Raw genomic sequence first — 14,755 nt, 5'->3', positions numbered from 1 at the left:
AAGACAAGTACAAACAGATTTATATGGCTTAGAAAGAGACTTTAATTCCTAAGGATAGTGGTTCTTCAAAGCTGGTATCCTAGCACTAGTGTTAAATTGGGATCTATAAAAAGTATTGTATAGCTTGGTTTATATATAGTTCTTTCGTATCAAAATATGGTAGAATAGTTAAATGTTGTAAACATATTTATCCCTAAGCATTTTGTAGGGAAATAAAATATAATATTGCCATGGTCAGTAAAAATGCAAAATTGCCAAAACCCAGTTTACCCCTCATATGAGCCAGTAGGCTAAGAAATCTTGTCCCACAGTTTGTTGAAAAGAAAGATGGCAAAGAGTTTTGAAGACACATTGCACTTCGGAGATGAGAGAAAAATTCCCTTTCTTTGGGAAATGAGTTGGATTATTATACAGCACTTTGATTCTCTACTGAAGATATACAAGTACTTTGATTTTCTCTGAAAGTAAATCAGAGCTAGTAGTTTGGTAAAGATGGGGCCTACTGTTCAGGACAGGATTTAAACAATTCTGACAGTGAGAGGTCTTCTCCTGGGCCACTTGTAAGTTTTGATCTCCAGGTTTCTATCTACATCTAAGGCTGCTTTGAATGTAGGAAATGAGTCTAGATGATAGGTCAGAATTTTTTTTAAGTGGATGAAATCTTAAAAGGAGATGATCATAGAACCATGCATTCAATTGATCTACCTTGTAGTCATTAAATTGAAGTTATACATTTATCTCTAGATTGCCTCTGAAGCCACAGCCCTTGACCTCCAAAAATGAGATCCATTATAATCAGTTTTTAAGAAGTAAGTTTCCTATTGTGGTAAAGACAGCTAGCAGACCATTGGGATTCTTGTTCACCTTCCATAGTGTAAAATTGTTGGTGGGAAGCGGCTACCTAGCCAAGGACTATGTTTCCAAGTCCCACTTGTATCTAAGTGGGGCCAGGTGTTTGGGTTCTGGCCAACAAAATGTACAGAAGTGATGCCCATCTCCTCGAGGCTGTTGGTGTTACTAGGTGCCATTGATTTGGTTCCCACTCATAGCTACCCCATGCACGAAAGAATGAAACGCTACTCAGTTCTGCACCATCCTCACAATTGTTGCTCTGTTTGAGCCCACTGTTGTGTCACTGTGTCAATCCATCTCATTTTGAGGCTTCTCCTTTTCAGACTTCTACTTTACCAAACATAGTGTCCTTCTCCGGGACTGGTCCCTCCTGAAAATGTGTCCAACGTAAGCGAGATGAAGTTTCACTATCCTCGCTTCTAATGAACATTCTGGCTGTACTTCTTCCAAGACAGATTTGTTCATTCTTCTGGCAGTCCGTGGTATATTTAATATTCTTCACCAACACCATAATTCAAAGGCATCAAATCTTCTTTGGTCTTCTTTATTCATCGTCTAGCTTTCATGTGCAAATGAAGCAATTGAAAATACCATGGCTTGGGTCAGGTGAACCTTAGTCCTCAAGGTGACATCTTTGTTTTTGAACACTTTAAAGAGATTTTTTTGTAGAAGATTTGACTGATGCAATACATCATTTGATTTCCTGACTGCTGCTTCCATGGGTCAGGGGCTGACTTTGGAACAGACCATGAGTTGCTCCTTTGCAGGTTCAAGTTGAAGCTGAAGAAAATTAAAACAAGTCCACGAAAGCCAAAGTATGACCTTCGGTGTATCTCACCTGAATTTGGAGACCATTTCAATAACAGATTTGATGCACTGACCATTAATGACCAAGACCAGATGAGTCGTGGGATGACATCAAGGATATCATACATAAGGAAAGCAAAAGGTCATTAAAAAGACAGAAAAGAAAAAAAGACCAAAATGGATGTCAGAAGAGACTCTGAAACCTGGTCTTGAATGTAGAGTAGCTAAAGAGAATGGAAGAAATGATGAAATAAAGAGATGAACAGAAGATTTCAAAGGGTGGCCAGAGAAGATAAGGTAAAGTATTACAATGAAATATGCAAAGACCTGCAGTTAGAAAACCAAAAGGGAAGAACACGCTTGGCATTTCTCAAGCTGAAAGAACTAAAGAAAAAATTCAAGCTTCAAGTTACAATATTGAAGGATTCTATGGAATCATCAAAAGAAGATGGAAGAAATGCACAGAGTTACTGTACCAAAAAGAATTGGTTGACATTCAACCATTTCAGAGGTGGCATATGATCAAGAACCAAAGGTTACTGAAGGAATAACTCCAAGCTGCACTGAAGGCACTGGTAACAAACAAGGCTCCAGGAATTGACAGAACACCAATGTAATGTTTCAGCAAATGGATGAAATGGTGGAAGCGCTCACTTATTTATGCCAAGAAATTTGGAAGACAGCTGCCTGGCCAATAGATTGGAAGAGATCCAGATTTATGCCAATTTCGAAGAGGGGTGATACAATGGAATGTAGAAATTATCAAACAATATGATAAAAAGAAAAATTTTTTTTAATCATTAATATCACATGCAAGTAAATTTATGCTGAAGATCATTCGAAAGTGGTTGCAGCAGTTCAACAGGGAACTGCCAGAAGTTCAAGCCTGATTTAGAAGAGGATGTGGAACCAGAGATATCATTGCTGATGTAAGATGGATCTTGGCTGAAAGCAGAGAGTATCAGAAAGATGTTTACCTGTGCTGTATTCACTATACAAAGGCATTTGACTGTGTGGACCATAACAAATTATGGATAACATTGCGAAGAACTGGAATTCTAGAACACTTAATTGTGCTCATGTGGAATCTGTACACAGAACAAGAAGCAGTCATTTGAGCAGAATAAGGAGATAGTGCATGGTTTAAAATCAAGAAAGGTGTGCATCAGAGTTATATCCTTTCACCATACTTATTCAATATATATTCTGAGCAAATAATCCGAGAAGCTGGACTATATAAAGAAGAATGGGGTATCAAGACTGGAGGAAGACTAAATATGTAGATGACACAACCTTGCTTACTGAAAGTATAGAGAACTTGAAGCATTTACTGATGAAAATCAAAGGCTATATAGCCTTCAGTATGGATTACACCTCAACATAAAGAAAACAAAAATTCTCACAACTGGACCAATAAGCAACATAATGATAAAGGCAGAAAATATTGAAGTTGTCAAGGATTTCATTTTACTTGGATCCACAATTAATGCTACGGAAGCAGTCTTCTAGGCTGAACTCCACAAAATCTTCAGCATGGTCTCTACTCCTTTCTTCCTCATCTATTAGTTTGTTGTTGACAGCTAGAAAGACCCCCAAAAACAGTGATGCTTCCATAAGCTTGAGTACCAACCAGAGCCCCCAGCCTCAAAATAGGTCACTGGGTGAACAAGAAATAAATTTATATTGCATTAAACATCTGAGATTTCAGAGTTTATCTGTTATAGCAGCTAGGATTACCCTATCTAAAACACTTAGAGGATCTGAACTTAGTAAGTTTATATAGGACTTTATCTGAATTCTGCTTCAGGTTTTTCTTTAAACTTGCACTCTTTTCTTCACTTGCTGGCAGGATATATGGAAATAAGAGACGGATGTCCCTGATTGTCCTACAACATTCAATAAATTGCCCCAACCCACTGCCGTCGAGTTGATTCCGACTCATAGCGACCCTACAGGACAGATTAGAACTGCCCCATAGAGTTTCCAAGGAGCACCTGGCAGATTCAAACTGTCAACCTCTTGATTAGTAGCCATAGCACCTAACCACTATGCCCCCAGGGTTTCCAATAAATTGCCCATTCATTTAATAAACAGCCATTTATTTGCATGTGTTTACAATGTGTCAGTACATTTTAGGCACTGAAGTTATAATAACTCAGACAAATGTGGTTCCTGCTCTTCAAGAGTTGATATTCAGTGGTAAGGAAGTGGAGCAGAAGGGCAGAAAGACAATACATATCCAGACCAAGGGGCAGAAAAGTTTTCCTGTAAAAGGCCATACAGTAAATAGTTTTGCTGTCTGTACTGGCTCTGTTAGAACTACTCAACTCTGCCGTTGTAAGACAAAGCAGTCAGGTTGTTGTTAGCTTTCGTTGAATTGATTCCGACCCATGGTGATCCCATGTGTGCAGAGTAGAACTGCACCCCATAGGGTTTTCAAGGCAGTGATCTTTCGGAAGCAGATCATCAGGCCTGAACCACCAACCTTTTGGCTATTAGCTAAGCGCCTAACCTGTTTACATCACCCAGGGACTCCTGAAACAGTCATAGGACAATATATAAGCAAATAGGTGTGGCTGTGTTCAAATAATACCTTATTCATGGACACCAAAATTTGAATTTCATGTGATTTTCACATGTCATGAAATATTCTTTATTTTTTTATCATTTAAAAATGTAAAACCCACTCTTAGCTCACGGGCTGAATAAAAGAGGCAGTGAGCTAATTTGGCCTGTGGGCTGCAGTTGGCTAACCCCTGATCTAGACCAATGAACCAACAAGAAAAAATCAGAAGGACTATTTTGGATGACTAAGTCAGGGAAGGCCTCTCTGAAGCAGATCACTCGAGCTGAGGCCTGAATGTCAAGGAGAAACACGCTAAATGAAGATATAGTGATAGAGAATACCGGGTAAAGGAACAACAAGGGCAAATGCTCTGAGGAAAGCGTAAACTTGATGTGCTCAAAGAAGACGAAGATGCCAGTGTAGCTGCACAGTAATGAACTAGAGAAAGAGGAGCAAGAGTGATGTCAGAGGGAAGCAGCATCTAGGATTTTGAAGATCAAGGCAAGGAGTTACATTTTATTTTACCTGCAATAGGAAGGAGACCAGTGAAAAGTTTTAAGCAAAGGAACAATATAATGTGATTGTCTTAGTCATCTAGTGCTGCTATAACAGAAATACCACAAGTGGATGGCTTTAACAAAGAGATATTTGTTCTTTCACAGTCTAGGAGGTTAGAAATCCAAATTCAGGGTGCCAGATCCAGGGGAAGGATTTCTCTCTCTGTTGGCTCGAGGAAACGTTCTTGTCATCAATCTTCCCCTGTTGAGGGGCATCTTAGTGCAGGGACTCCGGGTCCAAAGGACACACTATCCTCCAGGCTCTTGTTTCTTAGTGGTATGAGGTCTCCCTGTCTCTCTGCTTGATTCTCTCTTTTATATCTCAAAGCAGATTGACTTAAAACATAACTTAATCTTGCAGGTTGAGTCCTGCATCATTAACATAACTGCCACTAATCCCACTCATTAACATCATAAAGGTTAGAATTTACTGTCAACACATAGGAAAATCACATCAGATCACAAAATGGTGGACAACCATACCATACTGGAAATCATGGCCTAGTCAACATACCATACTGGGAATCATGGCCTAGTCAAGTTGACGCTCATTTTGAGAGGGCACAATTTAATCCATAACAGTGACATGTATTTGAAAATTATTGTTTTTGTGTGGACAATTATTGTTTTGTAGTGGAAAAATACCTTGTAGAGAGGTACGAATGAATGTACACGGCAGGACTAATGATTGGTAAGGAGCTACTGAATGAGTCCAGCTGGCATGGAAGGTGCCTGGAGCTATGGGGTCAGTAGTGGACATGGACAGAAGTGGTTGGATCGAGGCTATGTTGTAGAGCTGTAATATGATTTTGGTATGTCCAAAATGGGGTGATGTTTTAGGCATCTAGTGCTGCTGTAAAGGGAATACCACGAGTGGATGGTTTTAACAACGAGAAATTTATTCTCTCACAGTCTATTAGGCTACAAGTTCAAAATCAGGGCATCAGCTCCAGGGCAAGGCTTTCTCTGTTGGCTCTGGAGGAAGGTCCATGTCATCAATCTTCCCTCGGCCTAGCAGCTTCTCTGTGCAGGAAACTTGGGTCCAAAGGATGCACTCTGCTTCCAGTGCTGCTTTCTTGGTGGTATGAGGTCCCCTTGTTTCTCTGCTCACTTGTCTCTTTTATATCTCAAAAGAGATTGGCTTAAGACACTAATTTTGTAGGTCTCATCATTATAACTGCCGCTAAAGCATCAAAGTGATAGGATTTGCAATACATAGGAAAATCTCATCAAATGACCATGACACAATACTGGGAATCATGGCCTAACCAAATTGACACATATTTTGGGGGAAAACAATTCAATCCATGACAGGTGGCAAGTTTTTTTTTTAATTGTACATCAGGTGAAAGTTTACAGCTCAAGTTAATTTCTTATTCAAATATTTATATACATATTGGGGTGGCAAGCATTTAAAGAAAAACTTACTTTCAAAGGACATGTAGAATGGTGGGCTTTGAATTCTTTGGGACATTAGAAGATTCTTTTGTTATCAGTAGAGCTTCATGTCATTCATATCGCTTTAGTGACATCATTTCCTGCCTAGTCTTTCCATTCCAGTTATGGTCAGAACTCAATATAATAAACCTAGGGTTGGGAAGGGTAGGGGTAATTTAAGGGCTCAAATTATGTTGAAAGAAGTAGATGCCTTCAACCAGGTCCTGACCAATGGTAATGGACAAAGACAGTTAAGACAACAATGCTGATTTAATTCTTGCATCCCTGATGAAAGATGCAAGAGAATTTTCCCTGTATTCTCCCTTGGGCAGAATTTCTACCGAAATATAACAAAGTGTTTTACTCACATACCAGTTGCCTTTGAATCAAACCTGACTCGTGGCGACTCCATGCATGTCTGAGTAAAACTGTGGGCTCTATAGTGTTTTCAATGGCTGATTTTTTTTGGAAGTATATTGCTATGTCTTTCTTTAAAGGCACCTCTGGATGGACTCTAACCTCCAACCTTTTGGTTAGCAGTACAGCATGTTAACTGCTTGTACTACACGGGACCTCCTTTATCCATATGTTGTTGTGTGCTGTTGATCCCAGCTCATGGTGACACCACGTGACAGAGTACGACTGCCTCATAGGGTTTCCTAGACTGTAATCTTCACTGGAGCAGATCCTTAGGTCTTTTCTTGCATGGAGCCTCTGGTGGGTCCGAACTGCTGACCTTTTGGTTGGCAGCTGAGCGCTTAACCATTGCACCACCAGGACATCTTTATAAACGTAAACCAAAACCAAACCCTATGCTGTCAAGTTGATTCTGACTCATAGTGACCCTACAGGCCAGAGCAGAACTGCCCCAGAGGGTTTTCAAGGAGTGGCTGGTAGATTTGAACCGCTGACCTTTTGGTTAGCAGCCGTACTCCTACAGGGCGGCTATCAGTTGGAATCAATTCAATGACAATGGGTTTATTCACACAGGGATCCTTAAATCAGTAACCAGTGGTGAAGCGGCATTTCCCGAGGATTCATTTTTGGTAGAACCAGTGCCAATCGTGGCATCTGAAGCTCCTGGGCTTTCTGACTGTCAGTGGATGATGCTTATATACAGCATACACATTTCAGGGGGATGTCAGATTGAATCCTGATACCTACAGGATCTATTGGCATATTAGCGGGCAGCATGTAGGTCCGAAGACCAGGAGAGCTTTCCTGAGGTCCTGAATTGGGAAGAAGCAGCCCATCTTTATTACACACTCCAGGTAAGGCCATGTAATGTTCACTGAAACCAGCACAACTAGGTCATCCTTGAATCTGAGAAGTTGCTTTGCTAGGAGGCTGATTGAATAAAAGGCCTGAAGCCATAGTGGTGAAGGAATTCATTTTCTGAAAGTCAGATACCCTGTAAACAAAGGATGCTTAAGCCCACATTCTAAGAAAGGATTTAGTCACTGGAAAGTAAGTTTAAAAACAGCCTCGGGATCTGAAAAATAAAGCACAGCCATTTGCTTGTAGATTTTAAGGTTTGTTATTTCTTTGTGCTGATTTGTCCATTTTATGGGCTTGCACAGTCTGACTCAACTGAGCTCAAAGATGACATATAATCCCTGTGGCCTATATTCAAACAAACAAGCAAACAACAAAACAAGAAACAAATAAAGCAAGGACCTAGTGTCCACGATGCCAGGCGTTACATTGTCAAATTTCTTATTGCAGGTTATAGGGGAGATAGGCCTTGCCTCATTTAATCCTGACAGCAGCCCTGTTGTGTAAAGGGGTATCATCCCCCTTTTAGAGATGATATAACTGAGTTCCAGGGAGGCTAAATAACTTGTTCAAGGTCACAAGCCTACTAAAGAGTAAAGCAGAGATTTAATCCTGGTCTGTTGGCCTCTAACACTAAAGCTTTTAGTCACACTGTCAATGTGCCTCAGGAGACCACATATGGCACCATAAATCCTGCAGGTTGGAGAGGAGACTTTCAAAATATGCAGGTTCATGGGCCTCATGTCTGTTCTCCAAAAGCAGAATGTCCGGGGACTGGGGCCCAGGAATCTTCCTTTTTAACAAGGCCTCCAGATAATTCTTCTGTTCACTGAAGTTTGAGAATCACTAGTCTTTCTATAGTGTCTCTACTTCTGAGGAGAAGTTGTTGATAAAGAACAAATCATGAGGAGATGACACGCTGCCAACAGTGTCTGGGTAAGGTTTAGGGTCAACCTAAAGGGCTGGGACCCCTGCTCATGAGAGTAATTCTGTTGGGGAAGGTCACAGCAAAGAGCAGTCGGTCAGCTGGTGAAGGTCCCTAACTCCCCTACCACTCAGGAAGCCAAAGTCCAGCGGGGCAGAGGGGCGATGTGATTGTGGGGGTGAGGCTGGTGAAAACACTCTATATAACATGGCATCACATCTGAGGTGTCAGAGCTGAGAGGGGTTGTACCATTCAATACCTCTCATTTACTTTAAAGACCCAGAGAGGCCAAGAGACACACCAAATATCACATAGCTAGGCAGTGACAGGGCTAGAGGCAGAAGTCTCCTGGCTCCTTTTCTTACTTGTCGCGTTAACACTTAGTTCCCAAAATATTTAGTCTACTGTTAATGTATAGGAAACAATTTGACTTCACCTCTTTACCTTGCAGGTAAAAAAAGAATCAGCATTCATTTATTTTAATTTCAACAAACACACATCTGGTCATACATAGTATTAAAAAAATAGAAACATTAATTTATCCCACCAGGGAATAACAATAACTTTTCCCCTGAGGGCAAAAGGCCATTCGGAGGCTCCTGAAGGACCACCAGAATCACGTTCAACAGTTTTCTATCTCGGAGCCTGCTCAATGTCTGACACAAAAGAACTACAACATCTATGCTTTTATCTGTAAGGCTGGGGTAACACCACAGTTCTCCTTAGACTCTGAAAGGAAAATGGCCTTGGGAGGAGGCCACATGTCTGGTGTCCTTTCCAGGGGCAGCAAAATTCCCTGGCCTGTTGACCTTCCTACTTCAGTCATCAGGAATGTCCTGATTCTGTTACTCTGACCCACTCAACTGTGGCAGTGGCTGTAACTGAATGAGTAACTGAATGACCTGGGGAGTCATGAGCCCGACAGGTTGGTGGAGGATTAGTGGCAGAGTGTGGCACCCAAAGTGCTGTGCCCTACTGTCACTTCAAAGAGATCAAGTTGAGGAAATCTGGGTGCTCAGGGGCCTCACCTCTGGCCTGAGCCCCAGCTCAGCACTCTCCTCCCTGCAGAATGGAAGCAAAGGTGGCCCTTACCTTTCGGATGCCATCATGTTTCATTTCAATCACATGGAGAGTGTAGTTGGTCCGGCGTCCCTTCTCATTAAACTGCACGTTTCCTGTCAAGCCTTCAAATCGCACCTAGAAAACCAAACCAAGTGGTGTAACAATGAACACAGAAGTTGCCCTTCATGTTTGTTTGATTTGTTTTCAGCAGAAGTACAAATCCAGAACCTGAGAATGCTATATGGGATGAGGTCATGGAGTAGCAAGCATGAATGCCGAAATGCTCCCTTCGTTTGCCCACGGCAAACCAAAAAACCAGGTGCTGTTGAGTTGACTCTGACTCATGGTGACCTCATGTGTGTCAGAGTAGAACTGTGCTCCATCAGGGTTTCAGTGGCTGATTTTTCAGAAGTAAATTGCCAGGCCTTTCTTCTAAGGCACCTTTGTATAAGCATCGCTATTAAAGCACAGTCCTCTTTCCCACTGAATTGAAATTCATCCTAAAATTTTTTTCACCTATTATTTTAAGCAGTCATTAACAATGGGTCAGAGTAGATACAAATGTGTAACAATTCCTAATAAAAAACATACCACCGCAACACCACTATCACCACTACCACTCCTCAGACACAGACCTTCAGATGAGGAAACTGAGGGAGGCCTGCAAAGGAAAAGCAACAGGTGTTCCGTCACTGGTAGGTCAGGAGAAGACCCAGGGCCATAAGTTGGCCTTATGATGATGCCTGCACTATGCTTTGACATGGCTTCTTAGTTCCTTTATGAGTCCAGGGAATAAAATACCTGGGAATCTAAAGACTCGGACTTCGGGGACCTGGATTTGACCTCATTTCTGCCAATCAAGTGACTTTGGGTGACACACTTCTCTAAGCCTCCTGTTTCCAGGATTCCTGCCCTGTCTACCTTAAATGACAGAGAAAATGTGCAAGTGCTGTGAAAATATAATGCACCTGAGGAGACTCCCTTATGTTAAGGCCAGGTGTGCAAAGCTTTAAACAGGACTCACTTTGTTAAAATTAAATTTTTATTGGAACCCCCAAAATATGCTGCATGGAATTTCTTCTCCACAAATGGATCAAATCAAAGTTTCAATGCCTCATATCTTTAACCTCATATTAAAGGTCAAGGGGGATCCAAAACCTATAGGGCTGAGTCTGCTGCTCTGTAGGTGACCAGTGAACCTCAATTTGGGCTCTCAAATTGAGGATGAGTCTAGCTGCATAGCATCAGCTTGGGGACATGAAATTACATTCTCTCATGGTGACCCATGTTTTCTTTATGTCCAGGTGTAACCCGTACTGAAGACTGAAGTCTTTGGTCTTCATCAGTAGGTGCTTCAAGTCCTCTTCACTTTCAGCAAGCAAAGTTGTGTCATCTGCATAATGTCAAGTTGTTAATGAGTCTTCCTCCAATCTTGATGCCCTATTCTTCTTCACATAGTCCAGCTTCTCAGATTATTTGCCTAGCATACAGACTATAAGTATGGTGAAAGGATACAGCCTGACACACACCTTTCCTGACTTTAAACCATGCTGCACTTACTGATGAAGATCAAATATTACAGCCTTCAGTATGGATTACACCTCAACATAAAACAAAAATCCTCACAACCCGACCAATAAGAAACATCATGGTGAACAGAGAAATGATTGAGGTTGTCAAGGATTTCATTTTATTTGGATCCAAAATCAACACTCACGGAAGCAGCAGTCATGAAATCAAACAATGCACTGCATTGGGCAAATCTGTTGTAAAAGACCTCTTTAAAATGTTAAAATGCAAAGATGTCACTTTAAGGACTAAGGTGCACCTGACCCAAGTCATGGTGTTTTCAATCACCTCATATGTATGCAAAAGATGGGCAATGAATAAGGATGACCAAAGAAGAAATGATGCCTTTGAATTACGGTGTTGGTGAAGAATATTGAATATACCCTGGACTGCCAAAAGAATGAACAAATCTGACTTCGAAGAAGTACAGCCAGAATGCTCCTTAGAAGCTAGAATTGCGGGACTTGGTCTCGCATACTTTAGCCATGTTATCAGGATGGATTAGTCCCTGGAGAAGGACATCATGCTTGGTAAAGTAGAGGGTCAGAGAAAAAGAGAAAGACCCTCAATGAGATGGACTGACACAGTGGCTGCAACAATGGGCTCAAGCATAAACACGATCCTGAGGATGGTATACGACTGCACTGTGTTTCGTTCTGTTGTGCACAGGGTTGCTATGAGTTAGAACTGACTCAACAGGATCTAATGACAACAACAATGATGACTCATGGTGTGTCCTAAAATTCCACTTGCCTAAGGCCAATGAGGTGAGTTTCTACCTGTTACCAATACAAATCCAACAGTGGATTCCAGCACTGTTTAGTTTTCCCCCACTTCAAGTAGTTTAAGAGGAAGCCTTGCAGGGTTTTATCTTTTTCTGACAGTGGCCAGCTCCTCTGCCTTCAGAAGGTGTAAGAATAGCTGAAGTGTGTGTATTAGAGTGTAGAGAGTGCATGCACATTCGAGCGTGCGTGCGTGCGTGTGTGTGTGTGTCTGTTCGGAGGCTGACCTTCTTATCATCTTCTGGTTTGAAGTCTCAGTGGGGAGGCATGACAGGCCCAGAGTGCTGAGTAAATTATACAACAAGCTCTTCATTTTCTTAGATGAAATCTGGAGGAATCCTTGGCTCTGGAAAAGTCTGGGCTGCCTTTACATTTTATGTAGAAAGGAAAAAAAGGAAAGTGCAAATCTTGCTACAAAGAATAAGAGAAGGGAGCAATTTCAGCCCTGTCGGCAAATTCCCCTTCTCTTCAGTTGGTCATCACTTGTGGTGTTGCCACAAATCCACTCACTCAGCTTCAGGTGGAGTTGCTAGGTTGGTAGTGTCTTAGTCATCTAGTGCTGCTATAACAGAAATGCCACAAGTAGATGGCTTTAACAAAGAGAAATTTATTCTCCCATAGTCTAGGAAGCTAGAAGTTCGAATTCCGGGTGCCAGGGAAATCTTTCTCTTGTGTGGGCTCTGGAGGAAGGTCCTTGTTATCAATCTTCTTCTGGTATAGGAGCTTCTCAGTGCAGGAACCTCTGGTCCAAAGGATACGCTCTGCTCCTGGCATTGCTCTCTTGGTGGTATGAGGTCTCCCAAAAAATGTTTATCAAATTGGCTAGTCCATGATTCCCAGTAATGTGTGACTGTCCACCATTTTGTCCTCTGATGTGATTTTCCCATGTGTTGTAAATCCTACCTCTATGATGTTAATGAGCCAGGATTAGAGACAGTTACATTAATGAGGCAGGACTCAACCTATAAGATTAGGCCGGGTCTTAAACCAATATCTTTTGAGATATAAAAGACAGGAGTGAGCAGAGAGATATGGGGACCTCCTACCACCAAGAAACAAGAGCCAAGAGAACAGCGCATCCTTTGGACATGGGGTTCCTGCACTGAGAAACTCCTTGACTGGGGAAGGTTGAAGACAAAGACCTTCCCCCAGAGCTGACAAAGACAGAAGCCTTCTTCTGGAGCTGGCACCCTGAATTTGGACTTCTAGCCTCCTAGAATGTGAGGGAATAAATTTCTCTCTGTTAAAGCCATCTACTCGTGGTATTTCTGTTATATAGAAGCACTAGGTTACTGAGACAGGTAAGTAACAGTTTAAGTGGTTCATTTGGAAAAACAGAATGGGGTGGATGTTCAGATGACTGGATGATAGACTGACTTACCCAAATCCAAATAAATGTCGTTAATGTTCCAAATAAAATGGCATATTAGCATGGAAAACTGCTTAATTTCTCTATGACTCAGTTTCCTCATTTCTTTAATGAGACTAGTTAGAATGAATTACTTTTTAAGGTTGTTTTAAGGATTAAATGAGAATTCATGATCAGTGCTTGACCCATGTTGAGTATTCAATATTTGCCAGCTGTTATTATTATTATCAAGGATTTTATTTTACTTGGATCCACAATCAATGCCCATGGAAGCAGCAAAGAAATCAAGCAACACATTGCCTTAGGCAAATCTGCTTCAAAAGACCTCTTTAAAGTGTTAAAAAGTGAAGATGTCACCTTGAGGACTAAGGTGTGCTTGACCCAAGCCATGGTATTTTCAATCCCCTCATATGCATGAGAAAGCTGGACAATGAATAGGGAAAACAGAAGAAGCATTGATGCCTTTGAACTGCGGTAGTTGGCAAAGAATACTGAATATGTACCATGGACTGCCAGAGGAATGAACAAATTTGTCTTGGAAGAAATACTGCCAGAATGCTCCTTAGAAACAAGAATGGCAAGACTTCATCTCACATACTTTGGACATATTATCAGGAGGGGCGAGTCCCTGGAGAAGGACATTAAGCTTGGTAAAGTAGCGGGTCAGCGAAAGAATGGAAGATCCTTAATGAGATGGAGTGACACAGTGGCTGCAATGATGGGCTCATGTGTAACAACGATTGTGAAGATGGCAGAGGACTGGACAGTGTTTTGTTCTGTTGTACATAGTGAGTCAGAACCAACCTGACAGCACCTAACAATGACATTATTATTGCTGGTAATAGTGATACTAATAGTACTACTGCTTTCCAAGTGTTTCCTGTTTATGACACATTTTCATGCATATTACTTCATCTCTATTCACAGGAAGCCCCTGAGGAAGCTGACTAGAGATTATGATTTTTGTTTAGTTGGGAGAAACCAAAATTCTGGGAGGTAAAGTGATTGTTTCAAGACTAATGACTACAAAGTGGCAGAGCCAGGCCTAAAATCCAGAGCTTCTCAAACAGGGGCCAGTGCTACTGTGCTAGGCTCTAAGGAGGGACAAAGAAATATGCAATGTAGGATATTTTACTTACCTGATACTGCCACCCACTATTCCAGCTGGACATTTCCCAGGCCATCCTTGGTCAATTCCTAACTATGAGGCCATGGGCAAATCACTGAATCTATCTGTGTCTTGGTTACTTCCTCAAACAACTCAAGTGCTCAGTCTGGGACATGAGTGTTCAATTCGCACCAGTACCAAACCAGTTGCCGTCGAGTCAATTCTGAGTCATGGAGACCCCCATGTGTATCAAAGTAGAATTATACTCCATAGGGTTTTTAGTGACTAGTTTTTTTGGAAGTAGATTACCACGCCTTTCTACCAAGATGCCTCTGGGTAAACTTGAACCTCCAACCTTTTGGTTAGCAGCTGAGTATACTGTTTGCACTACCCAAGGACTGCTCGATACAGAGTATACATTATTTAGATGATGATGATGGTGGTGG

At 41.5% G+C, this 14,755-nt stretch overlaps 1 protein-coding gene across 4 annotated transcripts in view; it reads right to left on the bottom strand.

The window, feature by feature from the left end:
- Positions 1-14,755, bottom strand: part of GRIA1 (glutamate ionotropic receptor AMPA type subunit 1) — a 394,780-nt gene that overhangs the window by 128,880 nt on the left and 251,145 nt on the right. For all 4 annotated transcript variants that reach the window (XM_049874162.1, XM_049874164.1, XM_049874161.1 and 1 more), the window contains one exon: positions 9,512-9,616. In XM_049874162.1, the coding sequence (XP_049730119.1) occupies positions 9,512-9,616 (105 nt within the window). The remainder of the gene's footprint in view (positions 1-9,511; positions 9,617-14,755) is intronic.

Source organism: Elephas maximus, chromosome 2, assembly GCF_024166365.1.
Source record: "Elephas maximus indicus isolate mEleMax1 chromosome 2, mEleMax1 primary haplotype, whole genome shotgun sequence".
In the NCBI taxonomy this organism is placed as follows: Eukaryota; Metazoa; Chordata; class Mammalia; order Proboscidea; family Elephantidae; genus Elephas; species Elephas maximus.
Note: the sequence above shows the minus strand (reverse complement) of the source record. Positions and strands in the feature narration are given on the sequence as shown.